This window comes from Oenanthe melanoleuca, chromosome 20, assembly GCF_029582105.1.
Source record: "Oenanthe melanoleuca isolate GR-GAL-2019-014 chromosome 20, OMel1.0, whole genome shotgun sequence".
Classification (NCBI taxonomy): Eukaryota; Metazoa; Chordata; class Aves; order Passeriformes; family Muscicapidae; genus Oenanthe; species Oenanthe melanoleuca.
Genome location: NC_079353.1, coordinates 14,305,560 through 14,330,523, shown reverse-complemented (window position 1 = coordinate 14,330,523; position 24,964 = coordinate 14,305,560). Strand labels below are relative to the sequence as shown.

Genomic DNA, 24,964 nt, shown 5'->3' with positions numbered 1-24,964 from the left:
TACTGCAAAGGGAAAAACAGGCTTTGCTGTGTACCCAAGGTTTGTGCATTAGGAACAGCCAGTGCAAATAAAGGAAAAGAATGCAAAGAGCCTGGAACATCAAGGAAAGGTAAAAAGTATTTATGCACTCTTTTTTTTTCTTCCTCCTCATTATATATAAGGGAAAGAAAGTTTGGATCTGCTTAGGGAACACTTTGCTTCATTTAATCTCCAGCTGAACATGTACAGCATGTCCCACAAAGGTATTGGGCAAATAGGAAAATAGAAAAGGGGCAGGGACATTATGGGAGAAAACCAAGGGACTGCAGATGATGTGGTGCCATGTGATGGGATCATGGATACCAGGGTGTGAGGACAGGAGCTCACAGAATTGTTGGCTGAAGGAAACTCTGAGAGCGAAGAGAAATCCAGGTTTTAGGAGCTCAAGGGGAGTCTGGCACTAATGGCCGCAGTCTGCGGCAGCCTGTGGAAAATAGGTTTTGTCAGACATCCTTGATTTCATTCTTTGTGGAAAGTACAAGTTTGACAGAGAGGTTACTTAATAAATGCAGCACAGAGCAGTTGTGCTATGTAACTGTGCAGCTAAAGTCAAATATTAGCTCCCAGAAGAAGGACAGCAGATACTTTATGAATTAAAGGTGAAAAAATACTTGTAAGGTGATTGTGGGAAAGCTGGTGTTTCTTGGGGCTTGCTGCAGGCACTGGTGGCAGGTCAATGTTTGCATCGGTGATCTGCCAGTGAATTTGAAATTGCTGCTAATAAAATGTGTGCCAAGACCTGTAAGATTCTAAAGCAGTGTAGCAAGTCCTCAGAGTTCTAAACTGCATCTCAACTGTTTGAGTCAGATATGGTGTTTGTTTTCTGTGACTGGATTGAGATTAGTTTGTTTAGGTGCAGGTGCCTGGAAAAGTATTTCTGGGCTAATTTCTCTGACTTGTGAGGAAAAGCCAGGCATTTGTAGGGTGCAGTTAAGCCTCAGTGTATCCAAGTAAGGTCCAAAATGTAAAATAAGATGGCTTAAAGTACACCCAGGGGAACTATCTTGTCTCATTTGTGCATCTCCTTATTGATCATTACCAGGGTGAAGTTGCATGTTGATTGTCCTATGGTATTATCTAATTATGAATATATTAACATAGGACTTGTTCTGGTGCTCAGGATAGCAGAGACTCTGGAAGGTTTTGAAATCAAATGCTGGGGTAGTCAGTGTTAAACTTTCATTAAGTAATAGATCTAAGTGTTGGTTTTTGAAAGCTGCCAAAATGCCATTATACTGTGTCTGTTTTGAAGTGTTGTTTTAGCTCCTGTGAACTTTGATTAATCAGAAAGAAAAAAAAATTAATTTATTGCAGACAGTGGAAGTGCAATCAAGAAAAAATTACTGGTTTCTCTATTTTCAGACATGTTTTTGGAAAGGGAGCAGATAAGCAGCTGACAGCCTTTCTGCTTCACTTTTGGGATTCAATCCAAGATCAGCTGGGATCAGCACTCCCTAGTATGGGGCTCTGAGGCCTTTGAGCTGGAGTGGGCTGGGGATGATGTTAGGGGTTGTAGAGATAACTCATCCTGTGAGGAGAAGGAGCAGCTTCTTCAGCAGGGGCTTTTCTTCCCCAGGAAGAGATTTCAGCCCTTGGAACAGAGGTACAGTCCAAAAAAAAAAAGTTGAATTTAAAAATAGGTTTTATGCTTATGATTCACAAAGAAATTATGGAAAATGCAGGTGATGTTTCTCCATGAAACTAATGGTTAAAGAACAGAACCCTTCATCTCATCTTAAAACTGAGAAGGTCCTGCTGAAATATCCTTCTTGTAGCTTTAGCAGGAACATTCAACTAATGTATTTTATTTCCTCAGTGCCACTCTACTTTGTTGTGCCTTGGGAATGCCAAAAGCCCATCTACCAGAGAACCTCTCCAAAAACCAAAATCTCCTGCTTTCTTGCTGTTTTGACCTTCTATACAGTGCAGCAGCATGTGCTTAATATGTATTATTTGGTAACCTACTCTGTCAAGTCATAGAGCCACTGTCTTGCCTGTAGTGTCCTTTTAAAAAAATAGTTATAATCAAAACTTCCAATTTTTCATTCCACTGAAGTTGCTAGAACAAAGAACAAAGGCTCTACTAAAGCTGAAGTCCATTTTGTTTCCCATTGAGAATGGTGCATTTCAAATGTGGTTTATATTGTATCCGTGTTTATCCATTGGTAAAGAAACACATCCAGATCTGTCATATAATGATTTCTGCATTTTTAAATTTATTTTCTGCTGAATTTATTTCAAAACTCACCCAGAGAGACAGTAGGTGATGTGAACTCTTGTTTGTGCTTCATGCTGATTAGTATAAGGCCAGTGTTTAAAATGTTACTTCCATTTTGAGCCACTGAGGGCAAGGCCAGCAGCTCTCTTTGTGACAGAGCTGTAACACAAGTCATAAATATTCCTGTCTCCTGAGAGCTGCTTCCTGTAGCAAATTCCTTAACAAAACAAGGGCTCTACTTTATGTGTGTTTCTCAGAAGGATATCTTCCTCTGTATTTATGTGCCTGTTTACTTCCTTATGGAAGGAATTAAACTGGAAGTGATACCAACTTGTAGGTCCCCTGCATACCCTGTTGAGTTGCCTCTTAACTTTGGAAGTGTTGAAGCCAGGGCTGCAGGCAGCTGTGGAGAAAGGAGAGATACTCAGCTGTGGCTGTGTCCCAGAGGCTGAACTGGTCACTCTGCAGCACTGGTCACCCTGTCCTAGCAGGAGGGTGCAGACAAGTGGGGCTCAGGGTTTTCCCAGGTAACAAGTGACAGCACGAAAGGAAACAGCCTTAAATTGTGTCAGGGGAGTTTTAGGTTGGATATTAGGGAAAATTTCATCACTAAGAGCGTGGTCAGGCTTTGGAACAGCTTCCCAGGACAGTGGTGGAGCCACCATCCCTGGTGATATTCAAAAACTGTGTGGATGTGGCACTTGGTGACATGGTTTAGTGGTGGGCTTGGCAGTGCTGGTTTAAGGATTGGACTTGATAATCTCAGAGGGCTTTTCCAACCTGAATGATTCTGTGATTCCATGATTCTTCACGTCCTGCTCTCTGTGCTGGCTTGCAGTAGGTAATGAAGCAGCCTCTCATGGGAAGTGACTCTTGTGATGCTGTGTCTGTGGAGCAGAGGGCTTCACATCCTCTACAGGGAAAACTCATGCCCACATGGCTAGTTAACCCTTTCCTTCAAGGGCTTTTTAAAGCCGAAGGTCACAAAGAGGAGATCTCCTAATCACTCAAAGGTAGACCAGATCATTAACCCTGATCTCAAAGATCTAGGTCATCCCAAGTCTCACTGAGGAGGTCTTAGCCTCACAAGTCTTCCATGCAGTTCAAGAGAAGAGATCCCAGTCAGTGCAGATGCTGCACCCCTGAGGGCTGAGGTGCCGAGTGGGCATGAAAACCACTCCAGCCCCTGGCTGAGGAACTGGACAGCAGCAGCTCTGACATCCAGGAGCAGGGGATCAACAGGGCGCAGTGTCTATGAGAAACCAGGACCTTCTGCCAGCCTCACCTTTTCATTGCAGCATGCACTGGTTCCATAACCTCCCTCCCATTTTCTCAGTGGCGGCCATAGAGATTCTTGTAACCTGCAGACCTTCCCAGGTCACTTGTAAATTGCACCTATGTGTGAGATGGTTTGTGAGGAAACAGCAGAAAGACCTGGTGGAGAATTACCATGTAGTGACACTGCACGGTGAGTGGGACCATCAGAGCAAGCTTTGCTGACATGTGGAACCTGAAAATGTTCTCTTGGACATGGGGAGGAAATAGAGTAACATCCAAGACCTCATCTGTAGAAGCTGCAAGATTTGGGACTTGTGGATCTGTGCCCCATAGTACTGTGCTCGTAGGAGAAGAGGGGAAGAAAAATGCTTGGCAATCAGGAATCTGGAGGGATATGCCCTGGTGCCACATCTCTGGCATGTTGCAGAGATACCAGGCACCCTCTCTATGTTGCATCACTTCATTTGCACCTTTCCTCCTGTCCACAGGCTCTTTCAGCAGGAAACACCAGACTCCACCTCAAGTGCATCCACAGGGCCTCACTGTATGCTAGGTCTTCATTCCCACTCCTCTGAAACAGGGAGTACCTTCCTGGTTCCCAGTGCTGTCCTTGGGCTCCAGCTGACACCTGGAGGACTCTGCCAAAGGGGAGGATGAGAGGGAGCCCATCTCTTTTGGGAGCTTTCTCAGCTGGTGGAAAAACACTGGTGTGTGTTCATGGCTGGGCAGGCAGTACTTTTCTCATCCTACAGATTCTTCTGAGTGTAGAAAACATTCTGTTTTGCCATGGAGCAGATGTCAGGCTTCTGAAAGTCTTTCCAGAATGAAACTGGAGCATCTTGCAGAGCCCAAATCTCTCATAATTTGCCTGCCTAAGCCTAGGAATTTTTGACCCAGTTTTCTGGCACCCAAAGCAGAGAACCCAAGTGCAAGGTGAATCACCTCGTCCCAGAGCCTAGGAGGGTATTCCTATCCAGGAATGATGTCTGCTGTGGACACTTGTCTCCCAGGTGAATGCTCTGTCACCTGGCTGGCAGTTGTCATTCAGAGGAGAATGTCTGTGTGAGAAGGGCTTGAGAAACTCTTCCTGACACCCAGTGATGGTCACAGGTGCCTTGACTGTCGACCCATTGTTCTGTGGGTGCTGGGGCTTGTTCTGCATCGTGGCAAGGATCCAGGCTAACTGGGACATCTTAACTCACCTTAGCTCTTTAGCCCTGAAGGCTGAGCCCAGAAGTTCCAAGTGCTCTGTGGGTGAGTTTGTCAAGTGAGTGAAGGAAGAGAGTCCTTCCTGCACTTGGAGTTTTGTGGACAGTCTTTGGGCCCTGAGATAGCTTGTTGGCAGCTGTGTCATGTGGTGTGAACAGGAGTCTCTCTGCACTGCCCTGGAGCCTGCAGAGCAGCCAGGTGGGTTTCTCTTGCTCTCCCTGGCTCCTTTGGATCATGGGCTTTGATTGGAAGAAGGCTGAGGAGCCTCACCTGTGTACCTGGACAGCTGGTTCAGTGCTGCAGAAACATGCTGGCAGCTCAGCTTTTTCAAACCAAAACCCTCCTGTGAGTTATTCCAACCATAGCTGTAGTCTGGAGGACAGTTTTCTTCTTGGAGTGGATATTAAGAAGATAAGGACAGGCCTTTGTTTGCAAGTGGATGGTTCTCTCTCCTGAGCTGACCCAAATCCTTCTCTGTGCTGGCAGGCTCGGGGAGCTGGTGGCTGGGACAGGAAGGTGCTGAGCCTCCAGGCAGGTGCTATGCAGTTGAGGGAACACTCTGTCAATAGCCAGGAGGACAGTACAATTATATTTTGTCCTCAACTATCGACACAGTGGCTCCTAAATGCCTCCTCTCTTTGTGTTATTTTCACAGGTCACCTTGATATTCAGATGGTCTGCGACAGAGGAAGCATGAAGGGAGGAGGCTAAGTGCCAGTGGTGGAAGTCACACTCTAAAGGTGATCTGCTGTGACCCAAAAGTTTCTGACATTCTTTGCCTTTCTTCTGATAGAGAGCAAGAAACTTCTTCTCCACACAGTATCTGTAAAGTCCCAGCAAGTTGCTTTCCTCCAGAACAGAGGAAAGTTGCTTTCCTCCAGCTCCAGGAGATTTCTTACCTGCTTCCCCTGTAGAGGTGGCTGCGGGATCAGTCCCGTGGGTGGACTTGGCTCTGGTGCTGGAATCACACATGCTAACTATGTGACTGGGTTCCATTGGCAGACCCATGCAATAACCTTTCTCACTAAGGTTTTTTGAATTAGATGTTTTTCCTCTGTCTGATTTTCTGAAGTGTTATGGCAGAGGACATGGTTTGTCTGAGATGTTTCCTTGTCTCACTGGTGATTTGATCAGTCTCTGTATTAAATACCACAGTGCCAGCATGTCTTCAGTGACTCTTTGTTCACACACTCATCTCTGCTGCTGGTAAAGCTGTTCCATCCTGCCTTGAGCTGTTTTGGAAGCAGGGTGCTGTGATGGGAGTCTGGAAATAGGAATGACCGTGAGCTTCCCTAATGGATGGGGTCTGCTCATTCTGCTTTTGTGCCTGGCTGGGCTCTGCAGCGCCTTAGGTCTTATGAGGGAGCATCTTTCTCCACCAATGGACAGGCTTGCTTCTGCTTGCTGCCCCCATAACTATACACCAAATTCTGCTTGAGTAGCACTTGGACCTGAGGATTTCCATGTTTCCAGTATGCTCCTCTGCTCTTCAAATGTGCACAGCTGTAGGGTCACTTCCCACCTTAAGCCACACTCAGGGACTAAGTAGAGGCAGCAACTAAAAATGAAAAGGCAGTCTGTGTAAGTATAGGAGGAGACAAACCTTCAATCAGAATAAATTAGAAGGCCTGGGTTATAAAAACAAAAAAAAACCAAGTGAAAGGTAGCAAGGGAACATCCGTGGCTAGCAGGAAAAAACAGTAAGAGGAATATTAGCAGTGAAATTACAAAGTCTGCACCCAAGCAGGTTCCAGACCACCTGCAGCATGTCTGGGAAGTCTTGCAAGGGCTAGTTTGGCTATGGCCAGTTTGGCCACGGCCAGCTCTGGTTTGGCTGTGGCCAGCTTCCCTTGTTGGGCCCGATTTGAGATCTCTCTCCTCTGATCTAGCAAATGTTTTGCCTAAAGCAAATCCCTGGTTCATCTGAATCCTTGCTGCTTGGCACCACCTTGACCACAGTGTGTACAGCTGCCTCTGCCATGCCAGTTCTGTGCGGGCTGCCTCAGTGGTGTTTTAGAGCTAATTAAAACCTTTACATTGGTGCCCTGGGTTGCAGGTGCTGTTTGAACTTTCCTCTTCTCCACAGATGACTGTGACAGGCCATGGGCACTGGAAGTGAACAGGGGAGCTGTACAGGACTAACCCTGTATGGGCAGGGCAGGCTGTGGCTGGGTACATGAGTGGTCCTCACTTGTGCAGAGACAGGGAAGTAGTAACTCCAGTCATGGAGGGGTTAAATTTCCGTCCTGTAAGCATAACACTACAGTTCCTGTTCTGCACCTTATGGTGAGATTCTCTGTGTGTCAGATTCTCTGTGTCCAATGGGTCTTTGTCTGGCACATTCATCTGTTTTTATTTAGGTGCTACTCCTGTCTCACCCTTTATTCTGTTAAAAGAGAGGGAAAAGGAATTAATGTAATGTCCTCATCTTACTGCTTATGGTCATGTCTGGTTTGGTCAGTGCATGGCAGCATTTTCCCCTTGCAAAGGAGGGGAACAGCAAACTACACCCCCCTTGTGTTTCTGTGGCAATGGCTGTAGCTGACCCTTGTGCCAGGTTGTTGGCTGGGCAATCCTATCAGGTAAGAAAGACATTAGAGGTTTTCCATGTTATTTACCAGCCACATCCACTCAAAGCCGTGGGGAAGGCAGCACAGGAGGGAAGAGGTCATGCTGCTGTTTAATGATAAATGTCTGCAGTGCTCAGTAAATCACTGATTATTGTCCCCTTGCTTAGGTCCCAGTCAACTTCTCTTTCCTAATGCAAGCATTTCCATCTTCACTAAGCATGTGAATTGTTGGTTTTCAGACTTAATTTACTTGGGTTCTGTCACTAACACCAAGTGCCACTTTTGACATCCAGCACTGGTTGTGAGCTGCCTGCTCCTGCAGTTGTGGCAGGCAGGAGCTGAGCACTGCTGCTCCCTAGCATGTGAGCAAAGCAGAACCCTGCTGTCCTTGTGCAGGGTCTGTCTGTCTCTTCCTGCACTCCCAGCCCTTCCTGTGTGCTACAGTGTCCCACTGTACAGAGCCCTGCCTCCAGGAGCTTTCCAGCCTGTGCCAGACATCCAGCTGATCTGCTGCCTTTGGGGAGGTGCCTGTGCTTCACACCACAGAAGGGTCCTGTGGGGCAGTGGCTGCCAGCAGGAGCAGCAGCAGCACACATGAAGATCCAGCTGCAGGGATGATGTGAAATAAAAAAGATCCTGAGGGCTGAGACCCCCCACGTTGTATTTATTCTGAGGAAGGAGGTGGTTTTGTGGGTCAGCTCTTGCCATGTCCTGTGGTGCCTGTTTGCAGCTGCAGCATCCTGGATGCACTCCAGAAATGCATCCTCAACTTTAGCTTGGTCCAAAAAGTATGCATTTAATGAACTGGAGTGTGACTAAGAGCACAGCAGCTCCAGAGAACAGGGCATGTCTCCCAAAGCACCTCCCGAGCTGCCCTGCAGCACCGCTGTGGATGTGCCCACCCTGCCTGGTCCAGCCATGGGCACTGGCTGGAGACCTCAGCTGCATCCCATCTGGGGAAAATCCACAGGTCTCTAGCAGCTGCAGAATCAGAGTTTGGAAATTTTATGGACAGCTGAAATACTGGGCACTGCCACAATAAGATTGGAGGGGATGAGAAATACACAGTATCAGTATAGTACTTGTATCTGTTTCATGTAGATGGCTTTCCAAGGGTAGTCATCATCAGACACTCATCATAAAGTATTTCTGTAAGCAGTATTTGATGTCTTTCATTAAAACTCTTGAGTAAAGTAAATAAAAATAGTTGTTTATAACTGCACATTGCACAAAGTATAACATTATGAGGACAAGTTGCCCTGAAGAAATACAGTTATCCATTTGAAAAGCTGTAGGAAAGAGGTGTAAGTCTCAAGATCTGAAAACCAAAAGCCATTGCAACAACAGACTAAAGGAACTGCTCTGTTTAGTTCATGAAGGAGAATTTTAGAAGTATTCTCATCAAGATCTATAAATGATTACATTTTGAGACACTAGACTTATGAAAAAAAAACATTTTAAACAATTTAACCAATTTAAAGCTGCACAAACTCAGGCAATCAGTAAGGCAGACTTCAGCTGTGACACGGCTTAATCATTAGAGCAGTTTGCTGTGCATTATGGAGGATTTTATATGCTTGAAATCTGTATCTGCCCTGGAAACACTGTGCTCAATACAGGACTTGCTGGTGGAGGTTTCTGGACTGGTACTGCAGGAAGTTGGACTTTACCATCCAAGTGGTACTTTCTGAACATCATATCCACAACATATCCACATCATAACACACAACATCCACACAGGATTCTTACTCTTACACCCTTATTAACCATAATTGAGGTGGCTTTCTCTGCCTACTTCTTTGTCATTAGCTGTGAGCATATTCCTAATCTGGTCACCTTTCCAGAACATGTTAAGCACTCATTCATTTAGAACTCTTTGAAAATGGAACATTTAAGAATAAAGCTGCCATGGGGACTCAGGCACCAAACAGTTATTTCAGATTGCACAGTTCAAAATGTTTGTCTGCAAAAGCCATTTTCTAGCCCCACAGATGTGTGGCCTCCATCCTCACTGCGTACCTCAGTCCTTCCTCACAAACCCCTTCCCTGGCTATGGGCAGGTGCCCAGCTCGGGGTGACTCTTCTGATCTTGAGTGAGGATGAGCCTTGTCCAGTGCCAGGGCTCCCCTCCAGCTGGGGTGCAGCACCTTGGCCCCAGTCTGTGGCACTGGAAGAGCACCCATGACAGCAGCCCCTATTCTGCCCACAGTTGGGGGTTTATCCTGCAGGCTCAGAATGAAATTGAAACCATAATCCCTGCAAATAAACCATCTTCACATCTCAAGCCTGCCAAAATCCCTTCTGTTTATTGCCATATTAACTCTGAGAAACAATGAGAAATGTGACTCTCTGAGTGAGATTTGGCCCATGTATATATACCACCAACAGTAAATGAAAACATCGTATGGCAAGAGGCAGTTTGAGATCTCTGCTCCAATCTAACTCACTTGTATTTTTATTTCTCTGTACATCCCTGTGGTCTTGTCAGATCCCTGAGCTGGGGAAGGATGGAAAGGGAGAGCTGTGCTTGGAGGGCCTCACTTGGGTGGGATAAGGTCCTTTAAGGTCACAGCTGTTTGCCAGGGAAAGCACAGATTGGTCACTGATATGTAATAAAGTACTCCCTGTAGTTCCCCTTGCAATGTAGCATTGGTTCTCATACCCTAACTTTTTTTTTTTCCCTGGTTTTGCTTTGGTTTCCACGTTTTTGTTGCCTTTTTTATGGTCTACTAAACATTTCTATTCAAGTCTTACCATCTTTCCTTTCAGTTGGTAACCTGATTGGCGTGGCTCCTCCTTCCTTTTAGCTCCACCCTCCCTGGGAAGACCTACAAAAACATTCTGGCTTTTCTTCAGTTCTTATCATCTGTCTGTTTTGGGATAGTTTTCACGTGTGGATGCATCTTGTTCTACTCCCCATTTCTATGGAATGAGCTCTGCATCAGGAGTGCATAAATCCCTGGCAGCTCTATCCATCCAGCCTGGAACTTTTTAAAGCTTACAGAAAAAAACAAGCTTGTCCACTTTGCTAAACATATTCCTTTTCACTTCTAGGTCCTCCTATAGAGCCCCTGGAGCCAACCAGGCCTTTACCAACTCTTCCTGTTCGCAGAATTCACTCCACTTCAGAAAGAAAACACGAGAGACAGCCACGACCTCCCAGTCCTCCTCTGGGTGACAGGCCAGCTCTCCCTGGCTCCAAACCGAACATCTGTGATGGCAACTTTAATACTGTGGCTCTGTTTAGAGGAGAAATGTTTGTTTTCAAGGTACTAAGAATTCCCTCTTACCCATGAGTCTTCCCTTCATTTTATTTCTGGAGAAGGTTAATAGAAGTGTTTGGTAGTAAGATTTGAAATGTCTGTGCAAGTAGCTCTGTTTCTCTGAGGGTGATGACTGAGCAATATTGAAAGGAAGTGTGAGCAGATTGGCTCTGTAATATTTGGAAACAGTGCCTGATGGGATTTACAAAATGCCCAGGCATCCTGCGCTCCAAAATGTGAACTGGGTGCATTGGCAGAGAATTCAGAGAGGAATTCCGAGAATTCAGTGTGAGAGGAGCCACCTGTAAAGCCAGGAAGCAGTACCAGTACCGTGGGTAGCCGTAGAGTCCTGGAGTGGGTTGGGTTGGGAAGGAGCTTAAACACCACCTTGGTCCACCCCCTGCCATGGACAGGGACACCTTCCACTAGAGCAAGCCCCATCCAAGCTGGTCCAAAACACTTCCAGGGATGGGACAGTCACGGCTGCTCTGGGAGCAAGCTTCATTGTCTCAGAGGTGACATGCATGGAGCTAGGGCTTTGGGAGCACTCAGCGTAGGGGAGTTTGAGTCAACCTTTCCTGTCAACTACAGCCCTTTGCTCAATAACTCATTAGAGTACCTTGAATATGGATATCCATGATCCCATTCCCAAAATTCCAGCAGCTTTCACTCTTCCCAATGGGTGTGAAGTATGGAAAGGGACGTATTGAAGGTTATTAAATGGACAAATCACATCAGTTGCAGAAGATTCATGAAATGGAACTAGCTGAAGGTTGGGATGGTGTCTGGGAGAAGTCTCAAATGTTCTGTCTTGCTCACGCTCATCCCTGGGCATCCACTGCAGCTTTAACTGATGACCGAATATCTAAAGGGCTATTTCATAACTCCCTTGTGCCTTTAAACCTTTAAACCACAGTCACCAGGCAATGTTCAGGCTGTCTGGCTCTCCTGGGCTCTTGAGAGCTGAGCTTCAGCTGAACCAGGACAAATGTGACACCTCAGTGACGAGATATGGAGAGGTCACGATGCTTACAGCTGTGGACTTGCTTCCCCCCTGCTCCTTCTCCCTCCCCTTCTTTCCACCCTTTTTCACAGCACCATCAATCAGTATCTCCCCCTCTGGGCTGCCATCTTTCCTCCGCAGCACTTCCCACCCTGGAGACAGTGGTGGGCTGGGTTGGAGCTGTCACCTGAAGCAGGACTTGTGTCTGTAATGGTTGTGGGGCCTAGGCAAGGATCAGCAGTGCTGGATGCTGGACCCAGCCAGGTCTGACTGCAAGACAAAAGTACTCAGTCTCAAGAGGCTTCTGATTTCCTCAGGATCGCTGGTTCTGGCGCCTGCGCAACAAGCGGGTGCAGGAGGGGTATCCCATGCAGATTGAGCACTTCTGGAAGGGCCTCCCCGCAAAGATCGACGCGGCCTACGAGCGCTCTGATGGCAAATTCGTGTTCTTCAAAGGTACAGTACAGCTCAGTAGGAACCAACCATTCCTGCCTCACCCCTGGCTGCTTTTATGGCACGAAAATGGTGAAAACAGGTATGCTGCACCCTTGCCCTTTTCCAAGGGGGCATTTCAAGCGGCCACTGATCTTTAAAATGGGCTGGCCTTGCCAGGACAATCTTTGTGTAGAGTTAATATCAGTTAGGGGAAGTTGGCTTTCATGTAATAAAAAGAAACGGCTCCTTTTTTTCCCAGGCAATGTCAGTCCCCTGCTTGTCTCCTTGAGCACCTTTTGCCAGGACATTGAGGCCTCTCCAGGTGCAGGGCACTCCCAAACCTCATTTCTGGACAATTGTCTCCTAAAGAGACAAAATGACCAACCTTGTGCTGGGGCCCACTTTAGTTCCTTGTATTGTGGCAGTGCATGAGCAGGATCCTGTAACTTGAGAGCAAATTGTGAGCAAGGAAGGGTGGCTGGAAAGCATGGCAGGTACAAAACCACAGTACCTGGGCTTCTGGATTTGTGTCTACAGCTTCAGTACCTCAGCTTTCTAAACTGTACTAAAACTTGAGAGGCTTGGTGAAAGGCAGCAGAAATTTCTGAAAAGCTTGGGCTGATCAACACCTCAGCCTGAGCAAAAGATGGCAGACAGGGCATGAGACAAGTCTTTGAAATCATGAGAAGGTAAATGGGAAAGAGCTGTTCAACAGCTCTCCCAAAACAATAACACCAGATAAATAAGGTTCTGATTTCAAAATGAAGTGGAGGAGCAGCTTTTTCACAGATGACAGTTAAGACTGGAAGCACTCAACATGCTGTGGTTCGCTGCAGTTAGTTTAAGTTCGTATTGATCCAACTCCTAACAGGTTTGTTTGTTGTTTGTGTCCCCACTCACCTCTAGGAGATAAGTACTGGGTTTTTAAGGAGGTGACGGCCGAGCCAGGCTACCCCCACAGCCTGGTGGAGCTGGGCAGCTGCCTGCCCCGGGAGGGCATCGACACGGCGCTGCGCTGGGAGCCCGTGGGCAAAACCTACTTCTTCAAAGGGGACAGGTACTGGAGGTACAACGAGGACAAGAGAGCCACGGACCCAGGATACCCAAAGCCCATCACAGTGTGGAGAGGAGTCCCTCAGGCTCCACAGGGGGCTTTCATCAGCAAGGAAGGCTGTACGTGTCTACAGTCATGGCGCCTGTCAGGTCGGGAAGAGCTGGTCTGTGCTGGGAGCTGGGCGGTTGGATGTGCCATGTTTTGAGTCTTTTCTGATCCAGGAATCAAGTCTCAGAAGCCCTTGGGTCACCTGGGCTTTGTGAGCAGCCGCAGTCTGAGATCCTTCCCAACCCTCATCCCAGCCCACACACCACCTCAGCTGCTAAAACACATTGTGAAAATCTAGCTCTGTGGGAATGGAGCTTTTTCTGCTGCAATAGACCCTACCCAACTTTTCCTGGACCCTGGTTCTGGGGATGCTGGAACTTACATTTCCTCCTAGTTTATCTGTAGTGAGCTCTGGCTCTATGCTAAAGGCTCCAACCTGTCTGATGTTAGCAGTTAGCCTTGAAGTTATGCTCTGAGTAGGGGCTTGGAGCTCCAGAGGCTCCTTTCTTTCTCTGATTTGAAGATTTCCTCCTCCTCCAGTTAGGGAAAGAGTCAACAGAAGGAGCTTGAGCCATTGAGGCTCAAATCTAGAGCTGTGTTGTGAGAGGAGGACTGGGCCAGGCTGGAGGATGGCAGTGAGAGCCAGCCAAGCTGGGGAACAGTACAGGAGACCAACACTTTCACCACAGCTCCCTTCTCCTGTGCTCTTTCTTTTTTTCTAGTAACTTGAGAGTCATTAGAAAATAGGTCATCTGGGGAGAGGGAGGTGCTTCAAACAACATGTAGCATAAAGCATCACTCTTTTATTAGCAGCAGGAGAGCACTGCTCCTTAACACAGGCCAAATCTTTGGGGTTCTGTGGCAAAAGGACTCATCTTAGCATTTGCTCCCTCAGTCTTAATGAATAGAAACCTGGTGTGCTTCCAAGCACTGCCACACCCAGGCACTTGCTGGCTCCCTGCAGGTGATGTTCACCACTTGCTAATGATGAGCACATATTTACAGATGCTTTAGTAAAAAATAACTCACTGCAGAACCCTTCCTTTAAAATTAGTAGGTTTTCTTTTTTAATTCCCACCTTGCTTGGCCAAGGGGAATGGTGTTCCATGGGCAATGTTGGACATGCTAGCCAGGGTTATGGCTTCTCCTTTAAATCCCAGCTCCAAAACTGCATTCACTTTCCAATGGCTTGGGAATACTCTGGATAAATGTGTTATATAACTTAGGTAGTGGCTATCTTCAGGTTGTCCAGGCTCCCTTAATGCTCTCCCGCAAGCACAGCTCATTAGCTGGAAATAGTGAGAAATACTCTCTGTTTTGTCTCCTAGTTTACACCTACTTTTATAAAGGGAAGGAGTACTGGAAGTTTGATAACCAGAGGCTGAGTGTGGAGCCAGGCTACCCCAGGTCGATCCTCAAGGACTGGATGGGTTGTAACCAGAAGGATGTTGAGCGGAGCAAGGACCGGCGCCTCCCGCACGACGACGTGGACATCATGGTGACAATAAATGACATGCCCAGCACTGTCAATGCCATCGCAGTGGTCATCCCCTGCATCCTTTCTCTGTGTATCCTGGTCCTGGTATACACAATCTTCCAGTTTAAAAACAAGGAGGTGCAGCAAAATGTTGTGTACTACAAAAGACCTGTCCAGGAATGGGTATGACACAGCCTGCTGCACATTTCAGCTCATTGAGCTAATGAGGACTATGGACACACACAAAAAAGAGGAAAAAAATGCATTGAAAAGCCTACCAAACAAAACTACTTTACTGACCTACAAGTTTCGGACACCCTGGGATGGAAATAAGCAGAAAAACTGGAAAAAATACAGGCAGGCAGCCTTGCAGTGTGGAACCTCTTTCCTTTGTACTGCTTTGGTCACCTGCCAGTCGTGATGCCATCCACAGACTCACTCTGCCAGCACCAGAGTCTTTGAGGCAGGTTTCAACTGATCTGGGAAACTTCCCTACACCAGTGCTCCCTGTTAAACCCAGCATTCTCCAGTGTAGCTAAACCACCTCTATTATTTTTTTAATAGCTGTCTCATAAATGAATTAAGATCATGAAATCTATGAACAAGAACAATTTCAGTGTCATAAGCAGAAGACATTCTGATGCTGAATCATTCTAAAAAATCTTCTTAATTTATTAAAAAATCCAGGGATCTACCTGGATACAATTTTCCAATACCTGCTGGTCAGATGTTTTGTACATTCATAACTAATCAATGCTGCCACTCAGCACAGTGCACGAGGAACCACCGAGCACTCAAAGAGGTACCGGAGTGCAGAGCAGAAGCTCCAGAGGCACCAAACCAGACACCTGGCAACATCAAGCCCTAGACTGGGACAATCTGAAGACAAAGTAATTGGGTCTAAAAAAAAAAACCAACAAACAATCATGGTTTTTGTTTTGGGAGCCACTCATGAAAGAAATATTTAAATGTCATGTAAGTTGGTTTAAGCTCCTGCCAGCAAGAACCCTGGAACCAATGGTTACTGAAATACCAGGAATGTGTATAGACAGACTGCACTTTGCCCGTTGAGATGCTGGGAAAAGATGAGTTGTTGTTCCGTGGCATGTGTAACTAGATTGTGGAATTTCTATGTTGGGTTTCAGGAGAATGGAAATGTTTGTTTGAAGTTGTCATTATATTTTGCTGAAATAGTCAAGGTACAGTAAGAATTAGGCCTGTTTATAAAACTAAATCCAACCCCTGTAGATGTTACAAACATTGTATGCCTTCAAAATTTGGGATTTGTTCTGCTTACTTCTTCACAGGCAAGTATTTGGCAAGGACCATAGGAAACATGCCACTTAGTAGAATGAGTTTGCTACATATGACAGAGCCATAAAAATTAGGTAAAGGCAAGAAAAATACCTTAAATTTCAGCTAGTGACTTTCCACAGGTCTCTTCCTACAACAGTAGCTTCTGCTTGTCCCTCTTACAGTTGTAAGTGGTTCAGGACGTGTTGCCCTAACCACAGACTTTTGATTTTCATGTTGATGCTGATAGTCTTACCATGTTCAATAAGAGTGGAAGAGTCTTTTGCAGTGCAGTGAAGTCCAGCACTGCTGAGAAGTGCCATCCATGTCAGCACAGGAATTGCTTTGCCCGCTCACCATGGGGAACAGGTGATTAACTTAAACACTCTGCCTATAACTGAATTTTATTGAGTGCAATGGAAGTGCAATGCACAGAATATCCACTTAGTATAGAAAAAAGTACAGCTTTGTAATGTCAGCTCTGAAAAAAATCCCCAAGGACAACAAATACATTAAAAGTATTCCTAATTACAATAAGGAACAAAGCCGCAGAGAGATCATTAGTATTCCGGATTGCTAATTAGTGCTCAAATATTGCTCTGGTGAAGCAGGATAGACACATAGATTCATCTGGTGAAGCCCACTAGGACTGCATTAATGCGTGATCTCAAGCTGTATTTTGTCCTCCATAACTGATTTCCATAGCCAAGCTGTTTATTGTGTTTAAACATAAACTGTTACCAACGTATTACAAAGTAAGTGAGAAGCTCGTAGATGCAAAACTTTGAACTGTAGTGACAAAACGTGCTAACGTCTCGTGACGAGTGAAGGAGTGCGAAGGACCAGACGAAATCAGCTCTGCTCAGACACCCCACGCTGCTCCACGTTGCTCTGTGTACCAGAGGTGTGGTGGGCACACCACGGCTGACACAGCCCCACGGCACCTTGGGCTCGTCTGCACGCTGCCATCTCGCCAGGACTGCCACAGCCCAAGCCTTTGAGCAACTTCCAACAGCCATCATTAAAAAAAAAATTTAAAAAAAGAATTTACAACAGAGAGCAATGTCTGGGTTTGTGTTTTCTCCCCACCGTGCCCCAAAGGTAGGTTTTTGGCCTGGGAGGCCAGGAGGCTGAGCCCTGTACCCAAACCCAGCTTCAGCTCCACAGAGCCAAAGAAATACCCCGGGGCCTTTTCTACCTGCCTTTACCTGGCTCCTGGGGCAGGTGTTTATTATGGGAGTTTCCAGGGGGTGAGGTATTCCAGGAGGTGTTCAGGGGGGGTGAGAACAGCCCTTTGCAGCCACAGGGGGCTGCAGGGAGGGAAGCAGCTTTCCTCCAGCACAATCCAGTTCATTACCACCTCTGTTTTGCTAAGATCAGCTCATGGGCAGTCCTGAGATAACTTGGATCTGGGCACGAACATGTTTTTATTTGTGTAAGGGACAGCTCCCACCCCTGAGCTCTTTGCTGGGATCCTGTGCTGTGCTACAGAAGCACTGGACTTGCTGCCCATCAGCCTGGCCAAAGCTCTCTGTGGGCAGCAGCTGTGTTCCAGTTTGTGTCCAGAAATGCAGGACGTTCCCACAGGGAAGCAGGGATCAGCAGTGGTAATTAAGATGCAAAAGGCTGTTGTGTGCTCCTGTGATCCTGCTCTGAAGCATAGGGATTTGGACAGCCCAGGGACCTTGGAACACCCTGGACAAGCTGCCAGCCACACTCACTATACTGCACTCAATATCCTATTTGGTTTTATTTCAGTTTTTGACTACTTTGAATAATTTCATTACCATTCAGACTCATTGTCACAGGAAATTTAGACATTTGCTGGGATACTTGATCACTACACTCACAAAAGCTGGTCCTCCACTAAGACAGATTAATTATTCCTAACTTATAACACATCATTAAACCTCAGGATCTCCAATTTCATACTGTGAGGACTCAGAGATTTAGAAACTCTGTAAAGGAGCCTGACAAGATTTTGGCCAGTGAAGCACACAAAGCTATACACTCCAAGACCTTCTCACTGAATCCAGTTATGAGACTTTGATTTCTCCCTCCTGTCACATTCATCCCAGAGCTATATTCCAGCCCTTCTCATAGTATCACCTATTAGTCCAGCACTTCCTTAGTTCCTTTGATCATTCCTGCAACCCTTCCTAGCACCTGAGGTCACGTGTTGCCTTCCTCTGCCTGATGGAAAAGGTGCCAGGTGGCTTTAACCATGCTATGTAACCCACACCTTTGTAGCTCAGCAGTTTCATTGTTAAGAATCCCAAGAGCTGGACAGGTCTTCTGGGACACAATCTGCCATTGACACACATTATCCTCTCTCATGATTCACGTTTCTAAATCCATTCTTTATTATAGTTTGTTTTCTTTGTTCAGAATTCCCACACACCCACGTTTAAAAACAAGAATCACATTTGCTCCACGCAAGAGCTGAGCCCTGTGAGGTGGCCAAAGGGAAGGAGCTTCTCCCTCTAAATACTGAGCAGGCTGAGAGGAGGACATCTGGAGTCAGGGCCAAGACAGGTGGTGCATGATATGAAAGGATTGATATCTAATCACAGATGATCATGGCATTATCTTTATTTTGAAGTTTAAGGAGTAACTTTTTATATCAGCCAAATCTTACAAAGCTTTCCCTGAACATCCAGATGGTAAAACAAAAATGGAAATTTATTGTTTTCTACAAAGCCCAAAACAACAGGGCTGAAAAGAGCTCTGCCCATGCTCATGCTCATCTCAGGTCATCATTCCCCAGGAGAACCCAGCTGAGAGCAAAGCAGCTCTGTGGAGACAACTGAGAGCTTCCTCTTACCCTCAGGATGAGAAATGGAGGCACTTCCATGCCTTCAATGCATCCTTAATGAGCAAGCAGGAAAGCAGCTGAAATAAGCTATCACTGAGCAACAGCTGTGTAGAAAGACATTACAATCTTCTGCCTGAAAGTAGCACCTACAGCTGCTTTCCATCTGGCACAGGCAGAGCTCTTCATGAGGAAGCTCTCAAATCTGTCGCCTCTGACTGACTGCTTAGGACCATGTTATTTAACCTTTGTCTCCGAGGTAACTCCAGATGAGAGGGTCCAAATCTATTGGGATTTGCTGATTTCTAAGAGTTTCCTGTTGTAGGAGGTGAACTCCTGCAGGACAAATTAAGCCCACTGGCAACAGTGTGCCTTTTGGGCCTCCTGCAGGTGCCTCAGAAGCAGCACAGGTGACACCAGGTCAAATATTGGTCCGGGGACTCCCACACTGTTGTTGTTAAAAGCACTTGGATTGACACTGAAAAACCCCAGTTTTTATCCAAGCTGATCACTTCAGAATCACCATCCCATGGGAACAGCTACAAGTCAGGGCAAAAGAGCAGGTGATGATTTTGAATTATTTTGTCGCAAGCAAACTACTTTGTTTTTGATACTGGACATACAAAGGGGTCTTACATGTACCTAGAGCAGAAACACCACTCGAGCAGGAGTGTGGAAAGAGAGGGCAGCACAGAGAGTGCCAAAGCAAAATAATCTCTAGTGATCAACATCCAAGAGCCACAAGAGTAAATACTGTGGGGCAATTTGAGGCATCACAAAATCAGAAAGCAGAGCTGAAGAACTAAGCAAAGGAATAGAGAGCATTCCTTATAATGTATCTTATGCATGTTATTTGTCAGTTTTTGTGGTAACAGTTTACAAAAGATAACAAAAAATTGGTTTTGTAGCTTCTCCCTTGGGCCAAGCCTGCAGAAACATCATCAAAAGGTCTGGATGTCTGTAATCCAAAGTGCAGCTCAACACTTCACTCCTTAGGAGCTTTCTGGGAAGTAGGAACCAACACTGCTCATGTCAGGCTAAAAGACAAAACAGAAAGAAGGTTTAGTTGTGCCAGAGTGCAAAAGGCATTTCAAAATAACAGCTTCAGTCAGTTCTCACCTTTCTACTACAAAGACCCAGGAGAAATTTCCCTTCCTAAGAAAGGACCTATGAAAAGCAAGACGTTGTGGCTGCTAACAGGCAGCCACAGGAACAGACATCTCAGGCTGGCAAAGGCAAAATGTACATTCAGCCTGGCCCAGGTAATGATCAACAGCTCAAAGCAGGTTTAATTACAGCTCTGATATGCTCAGAGACATCAGGACTTTGTACCAAACTTTAACAGGGCAAAGAATTCTTCAAAGGGTTCCCCACTGAAGGAATTCCTTATGCCATAAACAATTCCCAGATTGTGGCTGAGAACTTGGCAACCAAGTAACAATGCTCAGGTAGTTCAGGAACACACTTTCAGTACCACATCAGTTCGTCCTCAGGGTTGTAACTCAAGGCCCAAAACCAGTTCCCACAGGACTTTTATATGTGCTTATGCCTAAATGTAAAAATATTTGCTTAGGAAAAATATTTGCATACATTAATGAATAGATATCATTACCACTCCGGACAGAAAACAATACCTGCCTCACATTAAAAAGTAACTTGAACAAAGCCTTTAACAAAAAGGCTTTTAAAAAAATCAAGTTAGCAGTTTTAAATATACGAGGTTTAAGGCGGCAGCAGCAGCTGACAAGTTCCACAGTCTTTCTGGCTCCAGAAATGGTTACAGCAAGCATTTGAAAGAGCAGTTAATAACTACAGTTATCAAAAGCCAAGATGACAAGCAGAGTCACTGGTATTTTAACTTTTAAAATAAGATTTGTTTTTAAAAAGCCCATTCATGTCATAGCTGAGCACTGAACAGTTAGGAAAGAAAATCTGCCAGCTGAAAAGGACATTAGTTCTCACAGAAAGGATTCTCATTGCAACGAAACATTCCATAACCCAATGAGTAATTGTTACCAGTAACCAACAAAAGGGGAGAGGAAGTGAAAAAATTATAATTAAAACAGATAGATCAACTGCAAACCCAGCTGCTTTTATAATAAAATCTGGCTTCTTTTGATGGTGTTTCTGCCCAGAGGCAGATCCTCCCTACCTGTCAATCAGGGAATCCCTCATGTTGGTGGCGATGGTGCTTGGCTGCGCCTCGTTGAGCCTGAAGATGCTCTCGATGACGGAGAGCTCGGTGCTGGTGGTGTCCAGCCCGCAGAAGGCGCACCAGTCATTGACCACCATCCCCGCTGCGATCACCTCGCTGCCGCGGTTCACCGTCCCTGCCTGTGGACACAGCACGTCAGCAGGAGCTGCCACAGCTCCCCACACAGCTCTGGCACAGGTCTTTGCTGGGGGCTCAGCTCACACCACTGAGGAGAGGAACTCTGCCACCAGCAAAGTTCTGCAGGTGCCAGATAAAATGGTTAATGAACAGCCTTCACTCTCTGGTGAGAAACTGGTGTGGCGTTCAGTGAAAGAGAATCCAATAAGCAGGAAGGATAACAGCATTGATACATCCAACTGAGCAGGCACAGGAGTTTCCTATCTTTTTAAACACTGGCTTCAGCCAAACCACAAACAGGCCTACATTCTGTATCTGCACAATGTGCACAATCCCAGCACAGCAACATTTCAGAAGGCAGCTAAAAGCACTGAGCAGCTTGTTCAGACTCAGGAAAGACAGGAAACTGTCTGGGTCTTCTCCTCACCTTCCACTCAAAATCACTTCACAGAAAAACAGTATCTGGGAGCCCCTGAGCTGGAGAAACATTGCAACTGAGTTGGGAGGGAATGGGAGAAGCAAACATCCCACAAATGCCTTACCACAAGTGGAACCTGCAGCAAAGACGACAGCTCATCCTGGTCATCAATTGAAGTTTTAGGGTGCACAATTCCTCCTTGGTTACTAAAAACACAGTAACTTCCAACCAGCACCTGGTCTGCTATTGTTTGTCTGAATACCTCCACCTTCAGCACATCTGCCAGGATCTCTTCTGTCTCCTGCAAATGTAAGGAGGATAAAGCCTTTGGCTAAATGGTATTGTCAAGTGGGAAGTCAAGCTGTTCCTGCACACAGCCCTCAGCTGGGAGCCTCCCACACTGCACAGCCCATTGCAAGCCAGCCATGATAACACACACAGCCAAGCTCCACACTCCACATGTTCCCAGCTTCCTGTGTCACTATGAACACAACCTCATGCCTCTGCCCAAATAGCTCTCTATAGGCAATACTTTACTTGCATCAGTTCTCAGCAAACCCATTGTCTTTGCTCCCAAACCACTGAGAAAAAATGGTTTTATGCTTCTCATAACTCTAATAACCTCTCCCAGGTTTTACTGTGAATTATTTTGATTTCTCTCTCTCTAGCCATCTTACTTTACTTTTTACACCTTTGAAAAACACACAGCGCAAAGCCTTCTCCCATCCCCTTATTCTTCCCTTTGCACTCCCACCACCAAGTCCCATTTCTTTATCACCTTTAGCACAAGCTGGAAGCAAACACTGTCAGGACTTGCAGCCACACAACACATCTCTCTCAATGCTGTTAAGGTATCAGTTCTCAGATATAAAACAGGAGTGACTTTGTCTCCTCTACCCTTATTTAAACTCACATACAAGAACCTTTTCTTTTTCTTTTAGACCCCTGTAATGATGCACATCCATGGTCTCTTTCAGCTATGAAACACTCTGGCTCACTCAGCTGTAGCTTGTAACTCCTTCTGTGGTCCTCACTGCACTCCTTACACTCTTCATTAGACGTGTGCACTCTAATTCACTCAATTTTACACACCCAAAGCAAACTGCACCCAATGATTACTAAATCATAGAATGGTTGGGGTAGAAGGGATCTTAAAACTCATCTCATTCTACCCCCTGCCATGGGCAGGGCCACCAGACCAGGTTGCTCCAAGCCCAGTTCAACCTGGCCTTGGGCACTTCCAGGGATGGGGCTTAGAGCTTCTCTGGGCAACCTGTGAAGGGCTTCCCTGCCCTCACAGGGAAGAATTTCTTCCCAATAGCCCACCTAGCCCTGCCCACTTTCAGTGGGGACTGTTCCCCCTTGTCCTGTCCAATGATACACAGGACCCCCCCGACTCCTTCCCTTCTTCAAAGCACAGGGAACAATTCCAGCCTCAGCGTGGGCAGCATTTCCCAGCCTCACTCGAAGTGTGGGAGTGTCCCAGAGCCCTGTACCCTGTCCAGATCTGGGTGAACCAGAGCCACGTAGTCATTGCAGGTGGTGACGTTGCCCAGAGCCGACAGGCGCTCCTCCACGCGCTGGATCCGCACAGAATCCGGGAGGCTGTTGCGGATGTGCTGCAGCTCTTGGTCTGTTGTGCTGCTCGGGACCAGCAGCCCATGTCTGTTCCCTAAAATGACAAAAGGAAATAAAACAGAATTAGAAGAATGTTACCACAGGGTGTGTTAGCACTTCCCTCCTGTTCACACATGGCTTGAGCTGCTCTTGCTCTGTGCGTTCTTTCCAAGCCCAGAATTCAGCCTAGGAGGGGTAAAAATAACCAGGCTGAAGCACACTGAGTGAATGACACTATCTTTACTTCCTTCTCTCTTCCAACAGGACTAAAAGAGGCCCAAGGCTCTCAGTGAGACACTTTACAAGGAGCTCTCCATGAAGATGCCATTTGCCCTACAAAAGGCCAGGTGCTACTGTTTGTGTGACTGTGGCAGCACGACTGGATGGTAAAAGGAACAAATAAGCAAGAAGCTGCTCTAAGCTAACAAGGTCTCACCAGGCAGAGACACGTGAAAGGCTTCTCCCTGACTTTCACATTCGGTAATGCCTCCCCCTGCCCGGGCCAGCACTGAGGAGCAGCAGAGCTTCCCTGGGCCCGAGAGCCAACATTCCTCCCACCCCGGCTTCCGGGCGAGTCTCTGTTTCCTTACGTCCATCACAGAATCAGCCAGGTTGAAAAGACCTTTGAGATCATCCTTCCTCCTCCTCACAAACTCGAAGCATTAAAACGACCCTCAGCGGCTCCGACCGAACCCGTGACCTCTCCCTGACCCTCCGAGGCTGCCTCCGCCTCACGTACCCACACACATCCTGCCGATGATGCGGCAGCCGGCGATCGACGCGTGAACCACTGGGATGGTCCCGAAGAGTTCCCCCTCGAAGACGCTGCAAGGAGAAAGCGCCGCGTTAGGGCCCCGCGGGCAGGGCCGGGCGGGGCCGGGCCGGGCCGGGGCCTCCTCACCTGTAGAAGTTCTCGGAGCCACCGATGGCCACGAGGCAATAGGCGTTGGTGAGCTTGGCGAAACAGCCCAGCTCGTTGTTGTTCTCGAAGCTGGCGCGGACCGCCATGGCAGGAACGGGAATGGGAACGGGGCCGGAAATGGGAACGGGAATGGAGCCGGGAACGGGACTAAGAAGGGGGTCGATAACGGGAACGGAGCTGGGTCCGGGAAAGAAGCCGGAACGGGTCCAAGAGTGAGAGGAGAACGGGAACTGGGGGGTTCGGGGCCGGGAAGGAGGCTGACGTGGGAACGGGAACAAGGACTGGCCACGGTGGTCCCGAGCGCCTCTGCCGGAACCACGAGGTGCCGCCGCTTCCGCTTCCGGCGGGCGCACGCGGGACAGAGGGGCACCGGCCGCGCTTGCTGGGGAGAGCGCCCCCGAGCGGCCGGGAGGGGAGAGCGCCCACGACGCGCCGCCATGAGGGGAAGCGGGCGTGGGACGTGCCCGAGACCGGCTGAGGGACCGAGCGGGAGCGACCCCGGCCCAGAATGGACCGGCCCTTGGCGGCAGCAGCTCCCCAGGCACCGCTCGCCAGCCCAAGCCCGCCACGGCCCTGTGGGACACAGCCCGTCCCCGTGTGCGCGGACCCACCTGAGGCTGAGCCGGGCCGTGTGTCCCTACAGCCCGGAGAGGCCGCCTCGGGTCCAGGTGCGGCATCGTTGTCCTTGTCCCTGTGCTTGTCCCAGGTGTGCCATTGCTGTCCCGGTCCTGGTGCTGGGGCCAGGTGTGCTGTGGTTGTCTCTGTCTCTGTGCCAGGGGTGCCATGGCTGTCCACGGCCCTGGCCACTGTGGGCCACCTCCATGTGTGTACAGCCCCAGCGCAGGTTCTAGCACTCCCCAGATGCTGACACTGACCCTGTCCCAACACGAGCCATGCTTGGGCACCACCTTCACACTGACACTTGGGGTGTAGGACGGCAGATGAGTCAGATGACAGGCCACCCATGACACAGCTG

The 24,964-nt window shown here is 47.4% G+C and overlaps 2 protein-coding genes across 3 annotated transcripts in view; one reads left to right on the top strand and one right to left on the bottom strand.

Annotated features, from left to right (window-relative positions):
* The window catches only part of MMP24 (matrix metallopeptidase 24), a 42,834-nt gene extending 25,890 nt beyond the window's left edge, over positions 1-16,944 (top strand). For both annotated transcript variants that reach the window (XM_056507170.1, XM_056507171.1), the window contains 4 exons: positions 10,369-10,583; positions 11,898-12,036; positions 12,922-13,188; positions 14,446-16,944. In XM_056507170.1, coding sequence (XP_056363145.1) covers positions 10,369-10,583; positions 11,898-12,036; positions 12,922-13,188; positions 14,446-14,783 — 959 coding nt within the window. In that variant the 3' untranslated portion in view covers positions 14,784-16,944. The remainder of the gene's footprint in view (positions 1-10,368; positions 10,584-11,897; positions 12,037-12,921; positions 13,189-14,445) is intronic.
* A 1,282-nt stretch (positions 16,945-18,226) lies between these two features.
* EIF6 (eukaryotic translation initiation factor 6) lies at positions 18,227-24,323 on the bottom strand. Its single transcript, XM_056507178.1, has 7 exons — positions 24,178-24,323; positions 23,968-24,135; positions 23,806-23,891; positions 22,946-23,121; positions 21,574-21,750; positions 20,852-21,033; positions 18,227-19,736 (listed from the first exon to the last, which is right to left on the bottom strand). Exons 2-7 carry the CDS (start codon positions 24,072-24,074, stop codon positions 19,727-19,729), a joined length of 738 nt encoding a protein of 245 aa, XP_056363153.1. The 5' UTR covers positions 24,075-24,135; positions 24,178-24,323; the 3' UTR covers positions 18,227-19,726.
* Between the last annotated feature and the right edge of the window lie 641 nt (positions 24,324-24,964).

Coding starts and splice junctions, on each gene's coding strand:
- EIF6 (XM_056507178.1), bottom strand. CDS start 24,074: ATGGCGGTCCGCGCCAGCTTCGAGAACAACAACGAGCTGGGCTGTTTC. Junction 23,122..23,805: donor CATCGGCAGGATGTGTGTGG/GTACGTGAGGCG, acceptor TTGTCATTTTAG/GGAACAGACATGGGCTGCTG. Junction 21,751..22,945: donor TTCACCCAGATCTGGACAGG/GTACAGGGCTCT, acceptor TTACATTTGCAG/GAGACAGAAGAGATCCTGGC.